Source organism: Heterobasidion irregulare, assembly GCF_000320585.1.
Source record: "Heterobasidion irregulare TC 32-1 unplaced genomic scaffold scaffold_09, whole genome shotgun sequence".
Classification (NCBI taxonomy): Eukaryota; Fungi; Basidiomycota; class Agaricomycetes; order Russulales; family Bondarzewiaceae; genus Heterobasidion; species Heterobasidion irregulare.
This window is the reverse complement of record NW_009258205.1, coordinates 1,553,324-1,578,771: the sequence shown is the minus strand read 5'-3', so window position 1 is coordinate 1,578,771 and position 25,448 is coordinate 1,553,324. Positions and strand designations below refer to the sequence as shown.

The window sequence follows — 25,448 nt, the reverse complement described above, 5'->3', positions numbered from 1 at the left end:
TCCATAATCTACTCGGTTGGCGAGGCCGGCTTACTCAGTGGGTTCAGCTCGCTCAGTCAGCCAACGGCGCTGGACCATTTATACGACAATCTGAACGGCGTACTGTTCATCGTTTGGAAATTTTCACATCATGGCCGCGAACAACCACAGCGCGATAGGACTAATAGGCTCCAGCATCGCATCGCAACTGGCCTCTTTTTCACGCCCGACGCCACGACCGGGACCCGGGCAAGTGTTGGCCAAGACACTGCTCGTAGGACATACGCCCCTGTCACAGTGGCAGGTCGACTTTCGATTGTTCGTCGGAGAGGAAGACCACGTGCTAGGCGGGAACGTGGTCGGGGAGATCCTCGAAGTCGGAGCGGGCGTGCGGGAGGAGCTTCGAGTCGGCAGTATCGTAAGCATGTCCAACGCTGGCGCGGTGGAAAGACTGAGTATAGAGCTGAAGCCCACGCGCGCTAGATCATGGGGTTCCAATTCGCCCTGCCCGACGAGAGGCCGAATCAGGAGCTCGTGCTCGTCAACCAGCACAATGCCTGCCTTGTGCGTCGCGCCGCGTCGTGATCTCTCCCCGTGCACGCGCTGACCATCCGAATCCAGGTCCCTGGCAATATCTCTCTTCATGAAGCAGCTACCGTACCGGACAACTTCGTCACCGCGTACCACTCTCTGATCACAGAGCTCGGCGTCCCGCTTCCGCTGTCCTTCCCGTCGCCTGCGGCTCCACCCAACCCAGGACTGTGCATCCTCATATGGGGCGGGGCGTCCACGAGCGGCATGTTTGCTATCCAGGCAAGCCCCTCACCCTTTGGTAATAACACGCATCCGGCATGTGCTGAGACCACGGCCACCGTTGTCAGATTCTGCGCGCGGCGGGGTACACGAACATTCTGAGCGTCTCGTCCGCGCGGCACTTTCCCCTCCTCGCGTCCTTTGGCGCGAGCGCGACGTATGACTACGCGTCTCCGGATATCGCGCGCACGCTCTCCGCGCTCGACATCGACGTCGCACTCGACTGCGTCGGCGACGAGGCGACGACCGTGCGTCCGATCGCCGCCGTCGTGAAGCGCGGCGCGAGGGTCGGCGTGCTGCTCCCCGTGAGGAGAGGCGGGTACGGGAGCACGGAGGGCGTCACCATGGACATCGACGTGCCGTTCGCGGATGGGGTGCGGGTGGCGGGCATCCGGACACATTTTTATCAGAGGGTGCGTCACAGACTCTGCTCGACGCGCCACGAACGGGAGCCTGATCGCGACCGCGTCGCGTCGCTGTTCCAGAACGAGGACATGAAGAATCTGCTCCAGCCTAAGATCATGAACCAGATGGTCGCGCTGGGGCTCGTCAAGCCAGTGCCGTTTAGAGTGATGGAGGGCGGCTCGATCTTGGAGAGGACGGAGAAGATGCTCGAGGAGTACAGGAGAGGGAACGTGCGAGGGGAGAAGATCCTGGTCGACTGGAGGGCGTAGATGCCATGCAAAATAACGATAAGGGGCTTCGACCCATTTCCGCCTGCCTATATGTGAGAGATTCCGTGGGTCCCCCCATTTGGGAGGTATCGTCAACCATACTAGACCATCGTCGAGAGTTACGTACCCTCCATTTAGGTAGCCATATCCTGGCCGGAGCTGGAACAAGAACACGATAGCAGCGTTAATACATTGGACACACTCACGCTGCGCAGCGCTTGTGCGAGGTCGGACTGCTGCTCAGAAGGCATTCCGCTCGCCGCCCCGCGCCCCGGGCGCGCGCAGCACCGTCGGTCGCCGACGGAACGCCACGTCACAACGTCAAGCCGGATGTCCAAAATAGCGTCCCTGAAAAAAAAAGGACAACGCGTCTTAACGCGTTTGCGCAGCGCGCGCCTGGGCCTGGACCAGCGGGTCCCATTGACAGGTGGCCCGGCGCAGTTGGAGTACGGAGAGTCGGGGAGTTGGATCGGGCGCATCGTGGAGCGGGCAGCGGGCTGCGATGATGCACGGCGCACGGACGCACCTGTGCAAAGACCGCAAGGGCGGGTCGAAGGGATCGTCCTCAAACAAAGCGCGACGGTGTGCGCCTTACATACTGTATGTCGATGCGGCAGAGGCGCGCGGGCAGGACGGATCTCTGCGAGATCATTGATGGGGGATCCGTGACAAGTGCGCCACGAGCGAGAAGCGACGAGCGCCGGCGCTCGACCTGGGCCAGGGCCGCTGGCGGACGCCCGCTGTTTGTCGCGTAATTGGGTGAATAGCGAGATGGCACGTGCGTCATCACTTGTATGTGGCGCGAATCTTGGGCCACGAAGAAGCGTGCTGCTGTAAGCCCGAGCCCGAAAGGCCGCACGGGCGGGCGTTGACTACTATAATAGACGGCGAGGCACGTGCGAGCGCGGCTGCGGCCATTCGCGAGGCTCGTGACGAGTACTTGAGGGGGTTGTATCAGGATCCAAGAGGACGTGATTCGAGGGGTGCAGACGTATGCGACTTGGTTGGAAAGAAGCTCACGTGGACGAGTCAATGAAACAGCGAGATCATGGTGGGTAGGGCGCGCGATGAATTTGTTGCGCGTCGCTGACCGCGAAGCCCGTCAGCACAGAGAGAGGAAATGATGGGGATTGACATTGAGCCTGGTGGACAACGAAGGGATGTGTTTGACAGGATCAGAGATCGCGGAGATGATGTGGCGGTGAGCCGCGATGTGAAGGTCGACGGGAGCCGAGCGACAAGCGAGGGCGAGAGGGCATGGATTTGCCGGGGATGGACGAAAGCAGGGTTGGCCGTGCGGGGCGGCGTCGGAGGCGAGACGGGTGGCAGGGACGCTGCGGGCAGGAGCGCGGCGGTGAGCAGCGAGGGCGGATGGAGGTGATGGGGGCTGTGTGCGCGGCTGCGGCCATCGATTGAATAAATATGGGCGGGCCACCCGCGGCACTGCGACTACATAACTCCTGCCATGGCCTCCAACGCCAACCCGCTCCCCGTGCCCCCTCGCCCCCAGCAGCGCTACGACGACCTGCCCCCTCCCCCGCCCGTGCCCCCGCTGCCGCCCAACCACCAGCCAGAGCGACCGCCAGACCCGTACGTGTCGCCGCCGCACCTCGAAGACCCGCTGGTCGCCCCGCGGCCGCAGAAGATCACGCCCGATCTGCCCGCAGACGTGCGTCTCTGGTCTCCTGCGTTGCACGCGCCGCCTAACCGCCTAACGAGCTCCGCCAGATGGCCCGCACCCTGGACCACTCCCTCGCCTTTGCTGCCCCCGACCACCACAGGCTCCCGACCCCGGCCCCTCCCCCGCCACCGCAGCAGCACTCCGGCTTAAACAGCAATCCCGGCTTTGCCTTTCCAACTCCAGCACACGCTGCTTCTTCACCTCCCCCTCCCCCTCCTCCTCCCTCCCAGCCCGCTGACGCCTGGTCGCCGTGGAACGTCCCCCAGCACAACCACCACCAGCCCTACCCGCAATCGCCCCCGTCTCTCAGACAGTCCTTGCCTCCCCAGCACCCCCAGCAGCCCTACGCCCCGCCCGCACGTCCCATGTCTGGCTACGACCCCCTCGCCTCCTCCATGAGCGGCCTCGCCATCGCCACCACCCCACCACCCCCACTCCAGCGCACGCAGAATGACGGCCCGCCCTCGCTCACCGCGCCCCTCCCCACCGTTGCCTCCCTCACCGCAGCCCTCCCTGCCATCCAGAACCCCGCAGGCGACCCTGCCTCCAAGCTCGCCTGGGCCCGCGACGTCCTCTCCCTCGTCGACCGCCTCGACGCCTCGGCTCGCTCTGCCTCCGCTGCCTCCGAGCCCCCGCCTCCGGGCCCCGTCAACATCACAGACCAGGGCCTCGCTCGCCTCTCCCAGGTCGCCGTCCCGCTCGTCGCCCAGCTCGCGAACCCCCAGCCCCCGCCGAACCCCCTCCCGCTCTACGTCGCCGAGGCCATCTACCACCGCGCCAACCTCGCCGCATCCGGCGCCTTCCCGCAGTTCCTGCCCCACAACCCCCGCTCCGCCTTCCGCGACTACGAGCGCGCCGCCCGCGCAGGCTTCCACGCTGGCTGGTTCAAGCTCGGCCGCGACTACGAGACCTTTGGCGATGCCCCGCATGCCAAGGACTGCTTCGAGCGTGGAATCAAGTATGGCAACGAGAGTTCCCTCTACGTGCGTCCTCCGCCTTCGGCCTCCGCCCTTTCTGATTTTTATCCTTCTCTCTTCCGCAGCGCATGGGCATGGCCAACCTCATGGGCCAGCTCGGTCTCCCCCCCAACCCCGAAGCCGCCATCCCCCTCCTCCAGCGCGCCGCCACCGTCGCGACCGTCGACATCCCACAGCCCGCGTACGTATTCGGCTTGCTTCTCCTCGCCGAGTTTTCCCACGTCACGGTGCCCCCGCACCTCTTCACCCCCTTCATCCCCGCGGGCAGCACCCGCGAGGGCGAGGCCCGCCGCCACCTCGAGCGCGCCGCCTACCTCAACTTTGCCCCCGCCCAGTACAAGCTCGGCCACGCGTACGAGTTTGCCCAGCCGCCCTTCCCGTTCGACCCGCTCCTCAGCGTGCAGTACTACTCGCTCGCCAGCCAGCAGGGCGAGATCGAGGCCGACATGGCGCTCTCCAAGTGGTTCCTCTGCGGCGCCGAGGGCAGCTTCGACAAAGACGAGTCCCTCGCCTTCACCTTTGCCGAAAAGGCCGCCCGCAGGGGGCTCCCGAGCGCCGAGTTCGCCATGGGCTACTACATGGAGGTCGGCGTCGGCGGCCCGAAGGACATCGCCGCCGCGACCAAGTGGTACGCCAGGGTGCGTCTCCCGCTCTCTCTCCCTCCAGCCCCCGTGCCCCGCGTGACCGCCCTCTTCCCCCGTGCGCTCCTTCCCAGGCCGCGCAGCACGGCAACACCGACGCGACCGAGCGCCTCGCCGCGCTCGCCCAGCCCGCCGCGCACGCGCTCTCCCGCCAGGAGCACGACACGCTCACGGAGAGCACCCTCGTCCGCAAGCGCACCCAGGCCAAGCAGCGCTCCGACGCGCGCCCCCGCCCCGCCCCCGGCGCCGGCGGCCAGAACCCGAACCCGAACCCGAACATGCCCCCGCAGACGAGCAGCGCGCAGATCGTCGAGCACATTCGCAAGAACTCGCTCGCGCAGCGCCCGCCCCCCGGCTCTGGTCCCAGCCCCGCACAGGGCGGTCCCTCGCCCTACGCAGGCCCGCCCCCGCCCCGTCAGGGCTCGGGCGACGCGTACGGCCCGCCCCCGCCGCAGAACCAGAGCCCACCGCGCGCGCATCCCGGCGCGCCGCGCTACGGCCTTACCGACCCCGGCGTCGGCCCCGGCCCCGGCCGCACGTCGCCCGCCGGTGCTGGGCCTGGCGGTCGCCCCTCGCACGGTCGCGTGGTGTCGTCGTCGACGGTGCCGCAAGCCCAGCAGCAACAAGGTGGAGGATCCCCGACCCCCGCGCCGCGCCCACCGCCTGCCAAGGGCCCTGCGACGTTCCAGGAGATGGGGTTCCAGAGCCAAAAGCTGGAGGACAAGGAGTGCGTGATCATGTGATGGCGGCGCGTGCGTTGGCTAGCGGGTGCTGCGATTGTTCTGTTCCGTGCTGTTCAGTTTTTTTCTTTTCTTTTTTGTTTCTTCTTTTTTTGTGTGTTCTTGTCAGATGCTCGCTTTCCGTTTTTTGCCCTTGTCGCTTGGACATTATTGCATCGTGCGTAGATCTGCGCGTCCTCGTTGACGCGGTGGGCGGTGGTGGTTGAGGTTCTGGCAGCGGTGGGGAATAGATTAGAGCCTGTTCGAACCGTAATACTCTGTACAGTGATCGTTGCTCGCGGCGTAGGTAACTTGGCACGAACACAAAAAGCTCAAACTTGCTTTAGAACTCGATCGGCTCGCGCGTCTTCGGCGTATCATAGGGCTGGGTTAGGGTTCACGCGTCACCGACGCTACCGACCACCATCTTCAAGCGCAGAGCTCGTGCAGAAATCATTTATCAACCTGCAGACCGAGGAACTCACTGCGTGTGTTCATCTTTTGAGCCCTGCACAAGCGAGAAGGCTTCAATTTCACGCTGTCTCCCTCAACATCTTTCGATAACCCTCCACTATCAATATAGCGCCGGTATGTCCTCCCACGGAAGACGCGACTTCTCGGACGAGGAGCACGGGACAAGTCAGAGTCTCCCCCAGCGCCGCAGCATGCTTCCGTCTTCCTGATCCGTCCTTTCAGCCGACGACGAAATCAGCGAGGAGGATTTCTCCTCCAGCGAAGATGACCACGGCGACGACAACGACGACGATGACGGGCCCGAGTTCGACGCGCAGTTGCAAGGTCCGTCTGCAGAAATGGAGATCGAAGGCGATTTCAAGTATATTGCGGTCCTTTGGGCTTTCCCTTGAGCGACGCATTGAAGACGACTTTGTGTTTTTCTGCACGCAGGCGCCTCATCGAAAATATACGCTCCACAGAGGGCGATCCGAACGCTAATGTGCTGACCAAGGACTGGGACTTCAACATCGAGGAGCGGGACGTCCTGTTCCACGAGGATCTCCGAGCGGCATCTGGCATCGGGCGCAGAAAGCGCAAGGTGAGCCCCAGGCTTGCGACGAGGTTCGGTTTCGTCGTCGGTTCTGACGCCCTGCGAAAAAGCGAGGCAGACACGCCGGCATCGCGCTCTCACACCAAGTGCGGGCTCTCATCGGAGAGGGAAACCAGGCCTACGTCGACGCCGACATCCCCGAAGCGATGCGCGTCATGCAGGAAGTGATTCGCATCGAGCCCCGTGCAGCCGCGGCGTGGCTCGTCCTGGCAAAGTGCCACACCGACCTTGGACAGCCCCACAAAGCGCTGCAGCTGCGCATCATGGGCGCGCATCTGCACCACGATGCGGAGGAGTGGGATCACCTCGCCCGAGAATCCAGGTAATCTTCGCGCGGTTTCCGGTCGCTTGTCGCGCGCCTCACAGTCCGATCAGGGAGCTGGGCTTCAAGCAGCAAGCCCTGTACTGCTATGGAAAAGTCCACAGCCTCGACCAGACGAACATCAATGCCCTCTGGGACAGGGCTGCGCTCGCAAAAGAGCTCGACGATAACCGCATAGTACGGCCGATTTAGTCTCTGGTCGCGCGCGCTCACCGTCTGTTCAGGCACGCAATTCGTTGGTGGCGATTCTCAAGCAGGTTCCGCACGACCTCACCATCTTGGAGGAGCTGCGTCCGGTCTTGATCGACCTTCACGAGCTCGCTCTCTGCGCGTCTCTCTTCCAGAACGCGTTTGTGCATTACTCGTCTACATACCCCTCCGGACGTGGCGTTCATCCCGAGACCGGCGCCGACGTTCCCGGCGGCGGGTTTGGTCTGATGGAGCTGCTTGTTCTCGCGGATTTGTACAACAGCCTAGGCGAGCACGACAAGGCTGTGCATGCCATTCGAAGCGGGTGCCGGTGGCTGCAGGGCCGAGCGCAGCAGAAATTCTGGGACGCATGCGAGGACGACAGGGAGTATGACGTCGGCGAGTGGAGGGCTCCCCTCCCGGGCAGAGACGAGGAGGTCGTTCCCGGGAGGTATCCGCTGGACGTCAACGCGAGGCATCGTCTGGCTGTCGCGAGAATCAAGATGCACGAGACGGATGAGGGAATTGTGCGTGCCGCCGTCCGTCCGAGCCAGATTCACCCGCGATGAACCTCACTTTTCAGATGCATGCGAACATCGTGCTCTCGCAAGACGTCCTGGACTATGCCCCGCTGTTCGGAGAGATCGCGGATGCATACTACGAGCGTGAGATGTATGCGCAAGCGAAGCCGATCTACGAGATACTGGGCCACGATGCCGGGGTATGTATTGGCCGGTCATCTTGTTCTGGTGGCCTGGTCGCTGACGCGCTCGTAGACTAGCAGTTTGTACGTCCTCATCCAAGTGGCTCGATGTTGTCATATGCTAGGGGAGCTGCACGAAGCGGCCGAGGTTTATGAACACGGTATAAATTGATCCGATGTTAGAGTGCTGTGCCTCTGACGATGTGTATCGCAGTCATCTCGGCCGACGATACACAAAACGAAGTCAAGATGAGCCTCGCAGAGATATACGAGGTGTTGAACGAGCCTCGAAAAGCGCTCAAGCTGGTGTATGAAGGTCAGTTTGTATCACCTGCATCGCGTCCCCCATCGGACGACCGCATCTTCTTCCAGTCATCGACTCACGCAAACGGAGACCGCGCGAGGCGGCGGAGTCTGCTCAGGCCTCAGAACCGCATCTTGTCTCGTTGTTTGAAGAGACGGCAAGAAACAAGGGCAAGGCGACCGGGAAGGCGCAGCACAGGCTCACTATCACGCAACTGCGCGAGCTCGAGGATCAAAAAGAGAGAGAAATGCAGCAATTCTACCGTCGTGTCCAGGATTTGTGGCCGGCCATGATGAGGCCAGTTGGCGCGGAGGGCCAGGAACTCGCTGAGAGAGAATGGCTGTTGGAAGCGGAGAAAATGATAGAGGCATTCCGAGAGACAAGGAATTTGTTTCTGACTGTCAGGGTGAGGCACACTTGCACCCTCCTTTTTTAAAAGAAATAGCAATCACTGAAGTACATGCAGAATCCGTTTAGGGGGATGTTCCCCACCCGCAAAAAGGGCAAGAAACCTGAAGTCAACGAGAACGACATGTTGTCGCGGTTACAGCTTGATCTTGGTGCGTTCCTGCCTCTCTCAGTCCCGAGATGTGCTCACACTTTCCTGGCAGAGCATGATCGGGCTCATCGATCGAGAAAAGACGACGAGCACGCTGACAAGGTGGATATATTTAGGGGAGTCACATTCGACGATTGGTTGAAGGTATTCATGCAGGTAGAGTATGGTCATTTGTGGCATTTCTTTCAATTTTGCTCATCTCGTGTGGTCGCAGTACGCCTTTCTTCTCACCAAACGTGGCCAGTACGAAACTGCTGAGGAAGTGCTCCGACACCTCATGCTCTCCAACGCCTATCAGAAGGCTGAGACCCAGATCACCATACGGCTAACCCTCATAGGTACAGCATACGCTCTGTTCATTCTTCGTCCGCTCCAAGCACTGACCTCTCGGCTGTACAGCATGCGCCATTTTCGAAAAGCGTCATGCTGTAGTGGTTGAACAGTGTCGCAAGATGATCAACAACAACCAGTTCAATAACGAGCCCTTTCGTCTGCTCACGGCTTCCCTTGCCAGCGGATTTCGTTCCACAGATTTGTTCATCACCTCTACCCTGCAGAAGCATATCTTCCGGGAAATTAAACTCAGCGATGCGGCAGTCAGGAATAAAGACAACTTGAGGTGGAACGGACCAACCCGCCGGTGGGCTTTCAATGTGAAGGGAGGTGATACAGAGGAAGTGGAAGACGACCGCGACGAGAAAGACCGGGAGGGTACGCCAGAGGAAAGTCCAAGCGCACGGATTACGCCCATGCCAACGAAAAATAATCCGATCCTGGTGGCGACATACGGGCAGATCAGTATCGCGGCAAAGAGCTATCAAAGTGCGATCTGTGTGTACATCTATCTCATCAGCATGCATGGTCGAACTGATTGTCTATCTTCCCAAAGTCTACTTGCTTCACGCGTATGATTATTGCCCAGACGATGCCATGGTTTGTTTGAGCTTGGCAATCGCATGCATGGGTCGCGCAATGCAACGTCAAGCGGACAATCGACACCATCTAGTCGCACAGGTACGACCCCTTTTATTCGCCATTTACGTGAAGAATTCAGGATCCTCGTTAGGCAATGGCATTCTTATCCCGCTATCGTTCCCTTCGGCAGTCAGATGCTACCGGCCTGGACGAAGTAGAGTTCAATTTCGGCCGAGCGTTTCAACAATTAGGTATATTCGCGCATTCACTCGTCTATGCAGCTGCTGTAATGATTTTTCCCAGGCCTGCATTCGCTCGCTGTCAAGCACTACGAACGTGTGTTGGAAATGGCAGAAGACAGGCAGGGTACGAATTCCGAAGTGCGTAGAACTCCTGATATACCATCATCTACCGTGCTTATAGCTTTTCTCCAGGATGTCGGACTCGCGAGGGAGGCTGCATATAACCTCTCGTTGATATTCGTGACTACAGGTGCTGCGCCGTTGGCAGAACAGCTGTACCGCCGCTGGTTATCACTGTAAATCTTTATCGCGCCAGTCTGTTGATAGCGTGTCACGCCGAGAAAGAGGACAGCTTACAACCAAAACCCTCCAGCCAGCTAGTCGGCCATAGTCTACTTTCGTATTGAACGACAGCGTCTACTCTCCGGGAAATCAGACTTCCTTCATTCGATTGTGCCCCTGGTCACCTCGCCCACATCACCTTTCAAAGGTACGTGCACGATTGCGTTCAATGACGCTCCCGGCGCAGCGCGCGCCACAGCCAAGCCAAGCGTCCAGACTCTCGTGGTCGAACATTATGCTCCGTTGGGATTAGACGGTGCTGAAGTCGATGAACGGCAAGATCGGCGACTATATGAGACGAAGACTGCTAAATTGCAGATCGTGGACTACGAGGGAAGCTGCGACCTAGAGTCGGCAATACAAGAGGTATTGACAAGATGACTCGCAATCTTCGCACATAATTTACTCCACCCACCTTTCGGTACCACTCGTGATATATCAGGGGCGTTTCTCCGTCCACTCCAGATCGTGATCTTGTTAATGCACAAGCGATCAAACAGGCATACCAACTTGAGTATGTATCACTACTGATGGAAAACATGTGTCATGTAGAATGTCTCGATGGATTCCGCCAAGTGACCCTCAAGCTTCTAGCGCGTACTATACACACAATGTGAGTTCAAATACTCCGATTTCAAAGTCGTGCCCTCGTCTATACCCTTCTATACCCTGGTCGGGAAGCTAGAGCATATAGTACGACTTGTGAGCGCACACGTCGCTGCAGTCATCAAACATTTTTAGTTCGGGCACGAAGACGAAACATTGTTGTGATTGGAAAGATTCCAAGTCCTGAACCATACCTGGTCTTTTATCAATACAGGTATCGAGCACCATTTAACTGGGAGAAGGGTCCACAACGTGACTCAGGAGAGGGTGCCAATCATTATACTGGTGACTCTTTGGAGCATAACAAATTTGGCGTGCATCAGCCAACGTCAACATACATATGCTTTGGTTCCGTTTGGGAACAATGCCCATCTTTGCTTCATCTCGTAGTCAATCGTTGTTGAAAAATAGAATGTCCATCAGCAGTGTCGGGCACACCATCGGACCAATACCCGACATAGCTGTATTGAATACAGGACCTTTCAAACGAAGTGAGATTTTTCTCCGCGCCTGTCTTCTGCAATGCTGTCAGAGATCTTGGTGGTCTCAAAGAAAGAGGGTCAAGGCGCATGAATTTCTAGACGAGAGCCAACTGCAAGTTGAGTCCACGGCGCGGCGGACACGTGCGCGGACTGATCACAAACTGCCCATCAAACTGACTTCGGTTCCTTGTGCGGGCGAATGCCGGAGGCTCACACTGCCACGACGTACATGAACGACCGCGGGTTCGAGGACACACAGCTACACCCCACTGACATCCAGCCATCATCGGGCTTGCCTCACATCCAAACATGCCCCACTCGTTCCTCTCGGCCGCGACTGTTGCGACAATAGGCCTGACCTGTAAAGCAGTTTTGAAGCTTGGCCTGTGCTCGATGACGGTCAACGGTCTCCCGATTCTGTTGGATGCTCTGGAGAGCGGCGAGAGAGCGCAAGGGAGGGGCGTTGTCACCGGTATGTCTCAACCCATGCGCTCGAGCCCTGCTGTCGACCTGACCGACTCCGCGTCCAAAGTATCCAATCATATCTCCACGTACGCGTTCAGCCATCCATCGCACCCCTTCCCGTCGTTCGCTACCATCCAGCTCACCCATGCACTCCTCCAGATTAGATGATCCACTCACTTGGGGCATTATGCCCGCACGCACGTACCTCCGCTCGCGCCTAACCCGTTGGTCGCTCGGCGCATCCGACATCATGTTTACTAACCCGTGAGGACCTCATCGCCTGGCTTTTCCCTTCGGCATCGTGCTGTACTCTCATATCCCTCCGACACATTCTGACGCGACTCTGCTAGCCAGTGTATTTTCAACGTTCTTCCGTCACGGACAGGTGCTGGAGACATTCCGCGGGAAGGGCATTTACCAACCAGCGGTTAATGCCGCGATTGAGAAGCTGGGGAAGGGTGACTGGGTAAGTTTGATCGCATGTTCTGCGTGGACCTTTCTAACTCTGCGGGTTGAAACAATGGGCCCGCGACAGATCCATCTGTTTGGTGAGGGAAAGATCTGCCAGCCCGAGACGTACGCGCACACGGGAGGCATCGCGCAGCTGCAGCGGTTCAAGTGGGGCGTGTGCGTCGTCTTCTCATCTCCCTATACTCTGCGCTCGTCTCACCGCTTTGTTGACGCGTACAGAGGCCGCATCTTACTAGAAACCCCGTGCCCTCCCACAATCATACCGATGTGGCTGACAGGTGCGCTCCGCCTTTGTCTTGCCTTCCGCCTCGCCTCTCGCGCCGTGTTCGTAGCTAACAACGTTGTGCTGCTCACGCGACTTGCTATTCGCCGCGCCGCGCCGTGCAGGCTTCGAGCGGTTGATGCCCGAGGGCCGCACATTCCCATATAATTTCGTTCCTCGACTCGGCGCACGACTAAGCGTCACCTTTGGCGAGCCCGTCCGCTTCGAAGACATCACTGCTGCTCTGGGCCGGCTGACGGCCGCCCTTCCCGATGCGTCCGGAGGCGAGGCCAGCGGCGGCCCGAATCTTGCCGGCCCAAGTGCGGACGGTCCCGCGGACACGGAATGGCAGAGGCTAGCCAGGAGCGAGGTCACGGCGGTCATCCAGCGCGCAGTTGAGGCACTCGGACGGACGGTGTCGGGGGACATGCTGGGCAAGTCTTCGCCGTGAATCGGAGTGTGCTATCTTTATAGATGCTTTCCTAGAGCTCGAGGTATTGCTTGTTGCTGTATCACACTGACATAATGGTCTAGCTAAGATGTACTTACCCTGGTGTGTTGTAGCGAGAACAGGCATGCGTCACCTGTATATTCATCATTGCGCTTCGCGCCATCTCGTCAATCTTTCCTCTCAGATCTGAGTGCCCTAGCTCCAGTCTCTTGGGGTCAATGCTCGTATGAGATCTCGATTGCACTCCTCTGTCATTTCCTCACCTCTGCTCACACGCACAACTCATACAGTACTTGACAGCTACCACCTAGTCTACTAACACCCGAGCATGTTGTTCACATCGGAGGCAACCACCGATAGCATGACAGCTGCTACCATACCACGCAGGCAAGTAAGCAACGGAAGTGAGGCGACCGGTGTCGGGTTTGTACCGAGCTGGGTTGAGTATTTTGGGCGACCCTGAAGGTTTGTCAAAAATCCCGCGTCTCGTTCTCGAGCCACTCCCACAGTCGCCGTCCGTTTTCGGGGTCGCTTGTCTCGGGCCTGCACTCCCCGACGCGTGCCCAGGGGATGAAGAACTGCACGCCGCACAGCCCCAAGGAATTAGCGATATTGTGCAATGCGAATAGAATCAGGAGGTTGGGCACTCACCTTACCGTTGAGGTCGACCGTCTCGGGGGACGTGCCGGCCCAGAGCTGCGTGAGAGCCCCGTACGGGACGGGATACAGAATCAGTTGCTGCAGGTGCGTGAAGTTCACGGTCAAGCGTCATTTTATCTGTAGCATGGACGGAAGAGGGGACGCACGAGGAAGAAGCGGCTGATGGGGTCCAAGTGTCGCTGGAGCTCAGTCTTGAGGTTGCCCGGGTTGACAGAGGTGGAGACAATTCCCTTGTCGCCGTACCGTCTCGCGAGCTCCTTCGCGAATACCACGTTTCCCTGTTGAGAGTAGCCGCGCATTAGGAGATGTTCTTCAAGAAAAGACGCACGTACGTGTTTGCTCTGGTTGTAGAGCGTGTAGGTGTTCAGCTTGTCACGGGCAGGGCCGGGGCGGAACGAATCCCAGTCGATGACGTCCAAGTAGGCACTTAGAGACGCGGTGGTGACGACACGCGCTTTCGCATCGGGGGAGGAGCGTGCGCCGGCAAGGAGGGCAGGAATAAGCAGTTTAGTGAGGAGGAAGTGACCGACGACGTTCGTTCCCCATTGGAGGTCGTATCCATCTTTTGTGAGGAGAGAGGCGGATGGCCACATGACGCCGCTGCAAGGATAAGGAGAGGGGATGAGCGAGGCAAGTCATCGAGAAAAAGGAAGATCTGTACCCATTATTGTAAAGCATGTGCAGCTCCGTCTCCTTTCCGAGAAACTCCTCTGTCGCGCGCTTCACGCTATGCATGTCCGCAAGATCACACTCGAGGAAGATGGCGTCCTTTCCGGTGTCGCGCTTGAGGTCCGCAATGGCGGCGGTTGCCTTGGAGCGGTCCCGGGCGGCGACGTAGACGGTGGCGTTGTGGGAGAGGAGCGCACGCACGGTCTCCTTGCCAATTCCGGAGTTCCCGCCCGTGACGAGGGCGACGCGACCGGTGAGATCAGGGATGTCGGAGACGGAGAAGTGGGAGCGCGGGGGGAACCACTGAGTGAGGAGGCTCCAGTTCTGACCCATTGTGTCGTCGTGCGCTCGCTCAGGACGCCGGAAAGGTGTGAGGTAGTGTAGAGAGGGAGACGAAGGGGGGAGCGAGCGAGCGATTGGGCTTATAAGGGCGTCGTCTCATTGCGGTGAGACTCGACGGCTTACCGGCTTCGAACGCGTGTTCCCAGACGCGTTCCGGTCACGTGCCTTCTTTTACGACCTGCATGCCGATAGTGACGCGTCCCTTCCGGGCCAAACCACAATAAGCGGATCCTGCTATCGCCGATGTTCAAAACTCATGGCAGATGGGACTAAATATGAGCTTGTATTTCTATTTTAGTCTTATTTTCTGTAAGTTGTAAAGAATTATAAGCTCTATAATGCAGCATTATATGTTTCAAGGTATTGAAAGTAATACTGAAGCTATTACACAAGAACATAGTCTTTCTGATTGTTTAGATTTTTTATCACTGTCCCATCCAAAATAAAATTGGCTAATATGACCCTGGGTCCTATTATTGGAACAATTTGAATTAGATCTTGGAATATGTTGTGCTACCATATATTTCTTATTGTTTGAACTTGGTCCCTTGCCACATAGGGAGAAACTCATTTATATTTGGCTCACTAAAAACAAAACACAAGAGCCAAGGTCAAACAATAAGAGATTTATAGTAGCACAATATATTCTAAGATCTATTTATAACTATTCCAATAATAGGACCCAGGGTCATATTAGCCAATTGCATTTTGGATGGAACAGTGATAAAAAATCTAAATAATTAGAAAGACTATGTTCTTATATAATAGCTTTAGTATTACTTTGAATACATTGAAATATATAATGCTACATTATAGAGCTTATAATTCTTTATAACTTACAGAAAATAAGACTAAAATAGAAATACAAGCTCATATTTAGTCATATTTACTATGATTATGTACTTTGATCTCATTCAAAGCTATTGTTGATATAGTCTGTGGTTGATTTTCTGCTCAAGCATGTTCACTGCTTGCTAAGGCATAGCTCTTGCACTGCAGATAGCACTTTATCATGCATTATCAAAAGGCTTACATATAGCACACCCTATTACCCTTCTACTGTCTATCTCTATTTTTTTTACTTGGATAACCAGGGTTATGTTATATATGCCAACTTTCATATATATAGATGTCAATGGGGATAGGGTACCTTGCCATGGCAAAGGGGATCTATATAGCAGCTTTTGATGCTGCTATCAAAGAGGCTTTATTAGTAAGGTGTTCTACTCTTAGTTTACCCATCTCTATATAGAGGGTGATAGTAGGGGTCCGGTGGCAACTAGCCGTTAGCTAATTCCACGCGACAAACCACGCGAGACTACTGTCCCATAGGCTTCGGGAGGCGAAACGGAGCATATTGGAGCTTGAAACGGAGTTGGTTAGCGTATGCATGCCCGGAGCTAACCTAAGCATAGGGAATTCTCTTTCCCTGGCACTATCTTGCAGTGATTTCTTCAGGTAAAATATGAGGGGGCATTCAGCAAGGGCTTAGCTTGGCAACCACTCTAGGCTCTTGGTTTTGTTTGCAGGTATTTTTTTATGTAAATAAATAATAAATAAAAGGGGACAATAAGAAATGGTGGCACTGGGCTAATAGCTCAAGTTATATGTCCTTGATTACACTTATGTAGGCCACATAAGAAACCATGTGAGCAAAGCAAGCATCCATGATAAATTGGGTGAGCAGAGTAAGCCATGTCTTGGTGCTTCTAGCAACTCTAGCAACTAGAGTGGGCTATGCCTTAGTGGCCATTGAAGCTTGAAATAGCATCCTAGCACCTCACAGAGAACCTCACGGGGGAGCCTCATAGGGCAGAATCTCATAGGGGAATCTAATAGATGGGACCTTATAGGGAGCTTTATATGGGAATCTTACAGGAAGGACCTTATAGGATGTCACAGAAGAGCCATATAGGGATATTGGGGCACAGGAATTTTAGTAAGCAGAGTGAGCCATGTCTTGGGTGCTCCTAGCAACCCTAGCAACTGGAATGGGCTATGCCTCAGCAGCCATTGGAGCTTGAAATGGCATCCTAGCACCTCATAGAGAACCTTATAGGAGAGCCTCATGGGTGGGACCCTGATGGGGGAGCCTCATAGGGCAGAATCTCATAGGGGAATCTAATGGATGGGACCTGATAGAGAGCTTTATATGGGAATTTTATAGGAAAAACCTTATAGGATATCATAAAAGAGCCATATAGGGATATTGGGGCACTGGACTTTATGGGCACTGGACTTTACAGGCACTAGACTTTATAGGCACTGTACTTTACAGGCACTAGACTTTATAGACACTAGACTTTGTGAACACTAAACTTTACAGACACATCAGACCAAGCACTATAACAAAAACTCAGATTAAGCATGGTTACGCCATCGCAACACGACGGGTGAAAAGCTAGTGTTATATGAGTCTAGATGTTTTATTTTGCTAGCTTTACCATTAGAAAAGCAGCTGCCCTAGTGACTCTTCTCTATATTGCCACTTTTGACTGTCTCTTAACTAGAAGCATTGACCATGCCAGAAGATCTGCATGCATTTCAAGGAAACACATATTGACAATATAGTGTCTGCATATGATATGAATACTAGGCTCAAGGGCTTGATACATACTTAGTTTAAACATAGTATTTGAGTCTCTCTGCCTAGTCCACATCAAAGTTAGGGCCTTTGGTAAGTGGCCCCCCTTTGCCTTACTTGGAAGGCATATTCATAATCTGAATATCCAAAAAGATGGCAATATGTAAGACAGATTATTAGTGTGCATAAGCACTAATGTGTCATTGTATTAAGAACTTGAGTGGTCTTGTCTAAGTCATTACATTTATTTTCTCCTATTACACATTCTCTTCTTTATTTGTTATTTATGGGTCTATGGCCATAGAAACTAGGCCTATAACATGGACCTCTAATAAGGGCCTAGATTTTCTCAAGGCAACACTCAACACAATCCTTATACAATGGCTAGAGAGGCCTCACAATTGGCAGGTTAAAGCCAAAGCCAATGCTCTCTATTAACAAGATCAACTTCTTATAGTAGAGTATAGTGAGGAAAAGATGGCAGCCATGTACCTTTACTTGCTTATATATAGGGAGTTAGCAAGAATATAGGAAAAGTCATATTTTGCACCCAACCTATGTATAGAACATCCTTTTGTTCTAAATGTAACACTGTTAACAGACCTTGCCCACAGTCAAGTAAGTGATATAATGGTCATCTAGATTTCAATTGTATTCTAACCTGTAGGTCAAGGAGATAGAGAGAATAGGAGTCAAGGCTGTCTCCTTGGATAGAAAAAGTCTATTGTTGGCCAAAAATCCTAGTCAAAACCTTTACCAAGAAGTAATGAGTTATACTTGGTTTATAGTTATAGTGCCACCTAAGTGGTTAATATCACTAGAGTTTGACAAGGTCTTATATCTAAATAAAAAAAAACCCCTCTCATATTAGATCCAAGTTATACCTAATTATTAATAATACTCATCTAAGATAATCAGGGTATATTATAAATAATTATCCATAATTATCTTTATGATAAATCTGCAATAAATACTACATTGATTATGATTCTAGAGTTTACTCAAAATCTATAACTTAAGTACAATAATACAGACTCTAAATCCAAATTATATGAGTACCAGAATATTTTTTATTTAATATAGAGTGTATTTTTTTTTTAGTATATCATATCCTTATTTAGAACATGAATTGAGATCATAAAAGCCCTGATTTTTTGGGTGTTCATTGATCAAAAATAAATCAAAAATAAGTAAGTAATAAGATTAGAAATATTAAGATTGCCTAAATTATGTCAATATATTTGGATTACAAAGATATTAATTTAGATCTTATAGCTGAGTAGCTTAGAGCATCTGTTTGGAGTGTGTACAGTTATAAGGTTATAGGTCCAACTCTGGCCAAGGGCAAGTTTTTTATAAGATAAGATTTTAGCCATAGATATTTAGATAGTGACCTCTATAGATATCTCTAGGTTATAGATTATAGTAATAGCAAGAAATGATGACACTATAATAGATTTTATTTTTCTAAAAATCCATTTGACTAATTAGCTTTAATTAGCCTTAATTAGCTATAATTAACTCTAAAATAAAGGGAGGGTAAGCAACAAAAAAAATGCTAATGCTATTTTGGTAAAATTATCAATAATTAGAGCTTAATACAAGAGGGGCATTTCCTAGATATATGCTAAGCAAGAGCCTAGTTTGGATGTAAAGAGTTAAAGGTGGCAAGCACTAAATAGACCTCTAATAGCTGTGCCTTTAAGAATAGTAAGTTGATAAGAATTGATGAGTTATTCAATAACCTATTGGGAGTATCTTTTTGAATGTGCATAGTGTGAGTTTGAGTATGCTATTTTGTACTTATACTAGGGGGCCATGGCTAAAGATGTTTTCCCTAGCATAACTAGCTAGAATATGCCAGTTGAATGCCTATTTGCATTTCAATGCATGGTTCGTGGCAGCAGCATAGCCATCAAGGTTTTGTTAGACAATATAGAAGACCTAGATGGCAACATCTGTTGGATATAGTATACTGGTGCTATCTATGAGCAGAGTATATATGGTATTAACAACAAGACTGAGGAGTAATTCTTTTAGGGAAAAATGAAAAGGAGATAACAGGTAGTAATTAAGGCAACAAATTGCCTTATCCAGATGGTTAGGCCACTTTCATAGTAGTTTGTTGAATCTGCAGCCTTGTACATCTGGAAAACCACTCCCTTGTATTAGCTCTGGATTATATCTAATAGTGTCTTAAAGTATCTAAGAGTGTTAATAGCATCTAAAAGCGTCTAATTTCCTAATTGGGAGCAACACATTGTGAGCATTGGATTGGATTCTAATCTCATAATATTAGCACTAATTCTACACTAAGAAGTCTTTAATTAGCAGTAAGAAATAGTAAGTACTACTGCTCTATCAGTAAGAAGGTAAAAATGTGGCACATTCCATACTATTTTAGCACATTATTCTCCTTTATATATGCCTGCACCATGATCTTGTAGCTCTTTTGCTGACTTTCCAGCTGCTTTCTAAAGAGACATAGAAAGAGAGAAATGTGCATTGATGCCCCCAGCCACTTTATTGGCAGCTTGGCAGCTGCCACAAGAGGCTATGAAGACCTCAGTACCTTGGCCTTGCACACAAAATTATGAAAGTTGTCATTGTTAGCCAATGCCTGCTACTAGTCATTATAGGACACAACATGTGGGTTGGGCTTAGGAATATGCTACATGCAGCCTTGTAGACCTTGTCTATTAGTACAGTGGTTAATACTGTCTTGCACAGCACACAATTATCATCACTATTGATACAACAATTTTTAGCACTATTTATATTGTTTATTGCCTTGTTATACAGAAGATGCTCAAACTTGGTGTTTTCCTCTGGCTATTAGACTGTGGAAAAGACAGTCATGTTGGTATGTGGTACCAGAATGATATATTTGCCTGCCATATAGGAAATATGTGCACTAAGCATATTAAGATCATGTCCAACAATCTTGTGCTTATTTATATATATGCATGCCATACATATACCCTTATCCCCACCCTCTACCTCACTAGTGGCTATTTGGAAAACCCCTCTCTCTTATTGGATCTTAATTATTCATAATCATGTTTTTGATCAAATTTGCAAATTCAGGTAGCATTGCCTATACTAGTAGATTGCTATTGAATATTACACTCAATCATAGTTTTACACATTCTAAATCCAAATTGTGTAAGTGCCATAATTTGTTTTTACCCTATATAAAGTGTATTATTTATTTTCTATCAGTTTATTATCTTCTTAGCTGGTGTTTAAACTAAATCCTAAAAGACCTGGCTTTTGGGTATTTATTGACATGTTTAGTTATTAGATAGGAATTATTAGGATTGATTATAACTTGAAATTTCGGAAAAATCATAATAAATCAAGCATCATAGTTCTCATAGCTTTCTTATAAAGTCATGTCTATTAGAGCACTAGTTGAATACCTAAACATAGAATATACCTTATAACAAACTTGCTTTTTGCCAAAATTGAACTAACAACCTCATGTATATAAGCACCCGGGACAGATGCTCCAAGCTACTAAGCCAAAAGGTCTAATATACAAACTTGGTAATCTAAATAAGTGGACATAATATAGGCAACTTGAATATCTCAAATTTAATCCAACATTTATCTTTTCTCTATTTTAGGAAAATTATGTCTAATTAGAACAGGTTTAGAGGGGGGGTAAGCTAAAAATGTCTAATCCTAATCTTTCATAATTTAGTATAGTAGAGCGTTAATTATAGCTAATTAGAGCTTAATACAAGGGAGTGGTTTTCCAGATGTACCACATACATTCTCCCTCACTGACTTTGGAGAACAGGTCCATGCCATCATCGTCTTTAGCATCCTGCTGTGTGACATCATTGGCATTGCTATCCGATATGGTTTCAAGGCTTGGTAAGCTCCCAGATTCTGATTCTAAGCCAGACTCTCACACTACCCATCCACCATCCTCCTCATCAAAATCCTGAACAGCATTTGATAAGCCGGCAGCTTTGTCAGCATTTCCAAAAGGTTTCTTTAGTGGTTTTGTACAGTGGCTGCAAATGTGGCTGCATTCCCCATAATTCCAGAAAACTGGCCCTCCACCTATTGCCTTCTTGTCCTTGCCTTTAAAGGGTTGGACAGCGAGCGCCTCTTCTGTTCCCTTTGGTACTAGTGACTTTGTCTGCCGGGCTGCCTTAGCTGCAGTGGACTCATAGCGCTGATGATGGTCTTCCTCACTGATTGATCTCATGAGAGAATTGGGAGGAATAGAGAAAGATGGGTCAATGAGCTGAACAGCTGACAGCTGTGAGGTAGCAAAAGCAGCAAGATGATGGGGAAGCAATGACAAGATAGTGGAGCAATAATCTTCATCACTGATGAGCACGCCAACCTGAGCTAACTTCTCTTTCTCTGTTCACAGGGCATCAAAGAATGACCAAGTTTCCTGACCTTGGGGTCACTTTGACTGCAAGAAAGCCTTCTATATCTTAGTCTGTGCATATGCACCCTTGACAGTATACTCTGTGACAATCATAGCTCAAGCAACAGCAACAGAGGGAAGTGCTGCACATTTGATAACTGTAGAGTCTGGTGCACACTAACTAAGCAGATAGCAAGAGGTGTGTTTGGCCTTGTCCCACCCGGTAAGACAAGCAACATGATCATCAGTCAAGGGGTCAAGGAAGATTGGCTGAGGAGTAGTGCCATTAAAATGGCCCTATTTCTCCTTTGCATCCATAGCAAGCTTGAAGCAGGCCTGGAAGATAACCCAGTTAACTCCACTGGCTTTGAGCTTTGGAATCAATGATAGAAGGGTGTCGGTAGAAAGAGAAGTGGTAGACGCCATCAGGAATGAGAGCAGATAAGTTTATGGGAGGGTAAGCAGGGGCCCAGTAAACTGTAGAAATGAGACAAACACTGTGCATGGTCTGTACAACAAACAGACACTCAGACTTGTGTGTGGTAGGCAATGACAGTCTATATTCACCTGTACAACAAACAGACACTATGTCTCAAAGTAAGTACAGGTAATATGGAAAGAAGTCCTTTAGTATGTATCTCACCTCAGACTTGTGCATGGTAGGCAATGACAGTCTGAGGGAAAAGAAGACGAAGGTCCAAATATATATCTAAATGAATGTACGATAATGAAAAGGAACAGGGACACAAGTGTGCATGTGGACATGCCAAATTAGGAACCACAAGTGATAAGAAATAAACGGACTCCACTACGGAGCTTGGCGCGACTTGCTCATCCTACACTATAATCTCCTTACTAACATTCCTCCAAGGCTTTCTTCGATCACAACTATGCTCAGCACATGACTGTCTCGGCTTGATAACTGCTTGTGCCAATGATATTCAGTGGGCGTTGGCAGGCGTTGGCCGAGATTGGCATCATGGAGGCAAACACGGCAATGCCACGGGGTTAAGTCGGAAACCACAAAAAACTAGTAAGTTCCAGGAGGTGCTCCTCAATCTGACAATCGCAAATTGTATCTCGAGGGGAAAAACACCTGCTTCTCCAAGGCAAGTGTCTGTGCGCATAGTACCTGCCCGAATTCACGCTTCCGTGCCATCTCGTCAATCTTTCCTCTCATATCAGATCTGAGTACCCTAGCTCCAGTCTCCCGGGGTCGATGCCCGTATATGATCTCGATTGCACTCCTCTGCCATTTCCTCACCTCTGGCTCACACGCACAATTCATACAGTACTTGACAGCTACCACCTAGTCTACTAGCACCCCGAGCATGTAGTTCGCATCGGAGGCGATTACATAGCATGACAGCTGCCACCACACCACAAGTAAGCAACAGAAGCGAGGAGACCAGTGTCGGGTTTGTACCGAACAGGGCTGAATACTGAGTGTTTTAGACGACCCTGAAGGTGTGTCAAAAGTCCCGCGTCTCGTTCTCGAGCCACTCCCACAGCCGCCGTCCGTTTTCGGGGTCGCTTGTCTCGGGCCTGCACTCCCCGACGCGTGCCCAAGGGATGAAGAACTGCACGCCGCGCGGTCCCAGGCGATTAACAATATTGTGCGATGTAGTCAGAATCGGGAGGTTGGGCACTCACCTTACCGTTGAGGTCGACCGTCTCGGGGGACGTGCCGGCCCAGAGCTGCGTGAGAGCCCCGTACGGGACGGGATACAGCACCAGTTGCTGCAGGTGCGCGAAACCAACGGCCGAGCGTCAGCTCATCTACAACAGTGGGTAGAGAAGGAGACGCACGATGAGGAAGCGGCTGATGGGGTCCAAGTGTCGCTGGAGCTCAGTCTTGAGGTTGCCCGGGTTGACAGAGGTGGAGACAATTCCCTTGTCGCCGTACCGTCTCGCGAGCTCCTTCGCGAATACCACGTTTCCCTGTTGAGAGTAGCCGCGCATTAGGAGATGTTCTTCGAACGGAGCAAAGGAAGGATGGCCGTACGTGTTTGCTCTGGTTGTAGAGCGTGTAGGTGTTCAGCTTGTCACGGGCAGGGCCGGGGCGGAACGAATCCCAGTCGATGACGTCAAAATAGGCACCCATGGACGCGGTAGTGACGACACGCGCTTTCGCATCGGGGGAGGAGCGTGCGCCGGCAAGGAGGGCAGGAATAAGCAGTTTAGTGAGGAGGAAGTGACCGACGACGTTCGTTCCCCATTGGAGGTCGTATCCATCTTTTGTGAGGAGAGAGGCGGATGGCCACATGACGCCGCTGCAAGGATAAGGAGAGGGGATGAGCGAGGCAAGTCATCGAGAAAAAGGAAGATCTGTACCCATTATTGTAAAGCATGTGCAGCTCCGTCTCCTTTCCGAGAAACTCCTCTGTCGCGCGCTTCACGCTATGCATGTCCGCAAGATCACACTCGAGGAAGATGGCGTCCTTTCCGGTGTCGCGCTTGAGGTCCGCAATGGCGGCGGTTGCCTTGGAGCGGTCCCGGGCGGCGACGTAGACGGTGGCGTTGTGGGAGAGGAGCGCACGCACGGTCTCCTTGCCAATTCCGGAGTTCCCGCCCGTGACGAGGGCGACGCGACCGGTGAGATCAGGGATGTCGGAGACGGAGAAGTGGGAGCGCGGGGGGAACCACTGAGTGAGGAGGCTCCAGTTCTGACCCATTGTGTCGTCGTGCGCTCGCTCAGGACGCCGGAAAGGTGTGAGGTAGTGTAGAGAGGGAGACGAAGGGGGGAGCGAGCGAGCGATTGGGCTTATAAGGGCGTCGTCTCATTGCGGTGAGACTGACAGCTTCCCGGCTTCGAATGCGTGTTCCCAGACGCGCTCCGGTCACGTGCCTCCTTCCACGACACAGAATCTCGCTCTTGGCTTTGTGTTCCTTCCTATGTGGACCACAGCGGGTTCCCATCTATCCCCATGCAAAGGTGAGCACTGTTTTCTTTTATCATTCGTCATAGCCATCGCTTGCTATCATGCGCACGACCATCCGTCATGCCTGCGTGCCGACTGTGACGCGTCCTCTCCGAGCCGAACTCGAATACTCGGATCTTGCTATCGGCGATGTTCAAGACTGAGCGCTCAGTCCTCACTCGGAGCTATCTTGGACCGTTGGGATAACCTGTCGTTAAATTTTCGCTCGAGCGCCTTCGCCGTTCGCTGCTTGTCATGGGCCTCCCGCTCTGTCGATGATTATGATACCTTACCATGCATCACCAAAAGGTTCACATACCACACACCCCACCACCGCTATCCACTCCTCTCTCTGTCACTTGGACAACTAGGCTTATGTCATATACGCCAGTACTCACACTTGTGAATGTCGATGGGGATAGGGTACCTTGCCACGGCAGAGGGGATCCAAGCGGCGGCTCTCTATGATGCCGTCGTCAAAAAGGCTCTATCGGTGAGGTGTTTCACTCTCAGCTCGCCCATGCTATATGGCTCTAGATATCTAACTCTGCTGGCTTTGGCATGAGAAGAGCGCCGGTAACTCACCTCTACACTGCCGCTTTCGGCCAACTCTCAACTGCGAGCATTGATCATGCTAGGAGATCTGCATGCGTTGCATGGAAAATCAATCTTGACAATGAGGTGTCTCTAAACGCGACGTGAACGTCATGCTCGTGTTTACACAGTGATAGAGTCTCTTTGCATCAGATACGGGACGAGCCAGCCTTCCCAATGGTATCATGCTCAAGTTCGCTAGGAGGTTGCGCGTCGTTTGCAGTCGGTTCTCGTCCAGTGGCGCACGCTCACTGCTCCATAGTGTTGTAGGTAAACACGTATGGCAACGCCTTCAGAGCCCGTCCTGATGTAATACCCCTCGAGGATTTGATGTTGGTCGGGTCCAGATTCACGATCTAGGACCGGAAATCCTTGGCTCCCTCAAGCAAAAGCACTTCGTTTGCGGTAAATGCAAACAAAGC

General features: G+C 52.3%; 8 protein-coding genes across 8 annotated transcripts; 4 read left to right on the top strand and 4 right to left on the bottom strand.

Moving 5' to 3' along the window:
- Positions 1 to 130: 130 nt before the first annotated feature.
- qor2 (quinone oxidoreductase 2) lies at positions 131 to 1,466 on the top strand (the record flags this gene model as incomplete). Its single annotated transcript, XM_009551952.1, has 5 exons — positions 131 to 397; positions 463 to 543; positions 601 to 811; positions 841 to 1,205; positions 1,278 to 1,466. The coding sequence occupies 5 exons, from the start codon at positions 131 to 133 to the stop codon at positions 1,464 to 1,466; spliced, it is 1,113 nt and encodes a 370-aa protein (XP_009550247.1).
- Positions 1,467 to 1,838: 372 nt separating this feature from the next.
- On the bottom strand, positions 1,839 to 2,900 carry HETIRDRAFT_107847 (uncharacterized protein; the record flags this gene model as incomplete). The annotated part of the gene is made up of 3 exons (XM_009551951.1): positions 1,839 to 1,992; positions 2,066 to 2,552; positions 2,618 to 2,900. Coding segments are annotated over 3 exons (924 nt in total), but the record flags the coding sequence as incomplete, so codon positions are not given.
- Positions 2,901 to 2,931: 31 nt separating this feature from the next.
- Positions 2,932 to 5,831, top strand: HETIRDRAFT_460426 (uncharacterized protein; the record flags this gene model as incomplete). The annotated part of the gene is made up of 4 exons (XM_009551950.1): positions 2,932 to 3,135; positions 3,195 to 4,130; positions 4,190 to 4,762; positions 4,840 to 5,831. 4 exons carry the CDS (start codon positions 2,932 to 2,934, stop codon positions 5,506 to 5,508), a joined length of 2,382 nt encoding a protein of 793 aa, XP_009550245.1. The 3' UTR covers positions 5,509 to 5,831.
- Positions 5,832 to 6,191: 360 nt separating this feature from the next.
- Positions 6,192 to 10,117, top strand: HETIRDRAFT_479447 (uncharacterized protein). Its single transcript, XM_009551949.1, has 16 exons — positions 6,192 to 6,319; positions 6,391 to 6,538; positions 6,601 to 6,872; positions 6,926 to 7,049; positions 7,097 to 7,588; positions 7,645 to 7,782; positions 7,838 to 7,925; positions 7,979 to 8,080; positions 8,137 to 8,474; positions 8,526 to 8,783; positions 8,842 to 8,965; positions 9,027 to 9,458; positions 9,517 to 9,641; positions 9,694 to 9,793; positions 9,846 to 9,922; positions 9,977 to 10,117. Exons 1-16 carry the CDS (start codon positions 6,297 to 6,299, stop codon positions 10,082 to 10,084), a joined length of 2,949 nt encoding a protein of 982 aa, XP_009550244.1. The 5' UTR covers positions 6,192 to 6,296; the 3' UTR covers positions 10,085 to 10,117.
- Positions 10,118 to 11,523: 1,406 nt separating this feature from the next.
- On the top strand, positions 11,524 to 12,863 carry HETIRDRAFT_325458 (uncharacterized protein; the record flags this gene model as incomplete). Its single annotated transcript, XM_009551948.1, has 7 exons — positions 11,524 to 11,686; positions 11,747 to 11,765; positions 11,839 to 11,943; positions 12,034 to 12,145; positions 12,215 to 12,306; positions 12,370 to 12,428; positions 12,538 to 12,863. The coding sequence occupies 7 exons, from the start codon at positions 11,524 to 11,526 to the stop codon at positions 12,861 to 12,863; spliced, it is 876 nt and encodes a 291-aa protein (XP_009550243.1).
- A 200-nt stretch (positions 12,864 to 13,063) lies between these two features.
- Positions 13,064 to 14,581, bottom strand: HETIRDRAFT_460424 (uncharacterized protein). Its single transcript, XM_009551947.1, has 5 exons — positions 14,185 to 14,581; positions 13,856 to 14,123; positions 13,670 to 13,801; positions 13,515 to 13,601; positions 13,064 to 13,441 (listed from the first exon to the last, which is right to left on the bottom strand). Exons 1-5 carry the CDS (start codon positions 14,523 to 14,525, stop codon positions 13,334 to 13,336), a joined length of 936 nt encoding a protein of 311 aa, XP_009550242.1. The 5' UTR covers positions 14,526 to 14,581; the 3' UTR covers positions 13,064 to 13,333.
- Positions 14,582 to 21,034: 6,453 nt separating this feature from the next.
- HETIRDRAFT_325582 (uncharacterized protein) lies at positions 21,035 to 22,799 on the bottom strand (the record flags this gene model as incomplete). Its single annotated transcript, XM_009551946.1, has 5 exons — positions 21,035 to 21,481; positions 21,541 to 21,610; positions 22,008 to 22,096; positions 22,155 to 22,220; positions 22,608 to 22,799. The coding sequence occupies 5 exons, from the start codon at positions 22,797 to 22,799 to the stop codon at positions 21,035 to 21,037; spliced, it is 864 nt and encodes a 287-aa protein (XP_009550241.1).
- Positions 22,714 to 24,242, bottom strand: HETIRDRAFT_411342 (uncharacterized protein). Its single transcript, XM_009551945.1, has 5 exons — positions 23,846 to 24,242; positions 23,517 to 23,784; positions 23,321 to 23,452; positions 23,165 to 23,251; positions 22,714 to 23,091 (listed from the first exon to the last, which is right to left on the bottom strand). Exons 1-5 carry the CDS (start codon positions 24,184 to 24,186, stop codon positions 22,984 to 22,986), a joined length of 936 nt encoding a protein of 311 aa, XP_009550240.1. The 5' UTR covers positions 24,187 to 24,242; the 3' UTR covers positions 22,714 to 22,983.
- Positions 24,243 to 25,448: the final 1,206 nt, after the last annotated feature.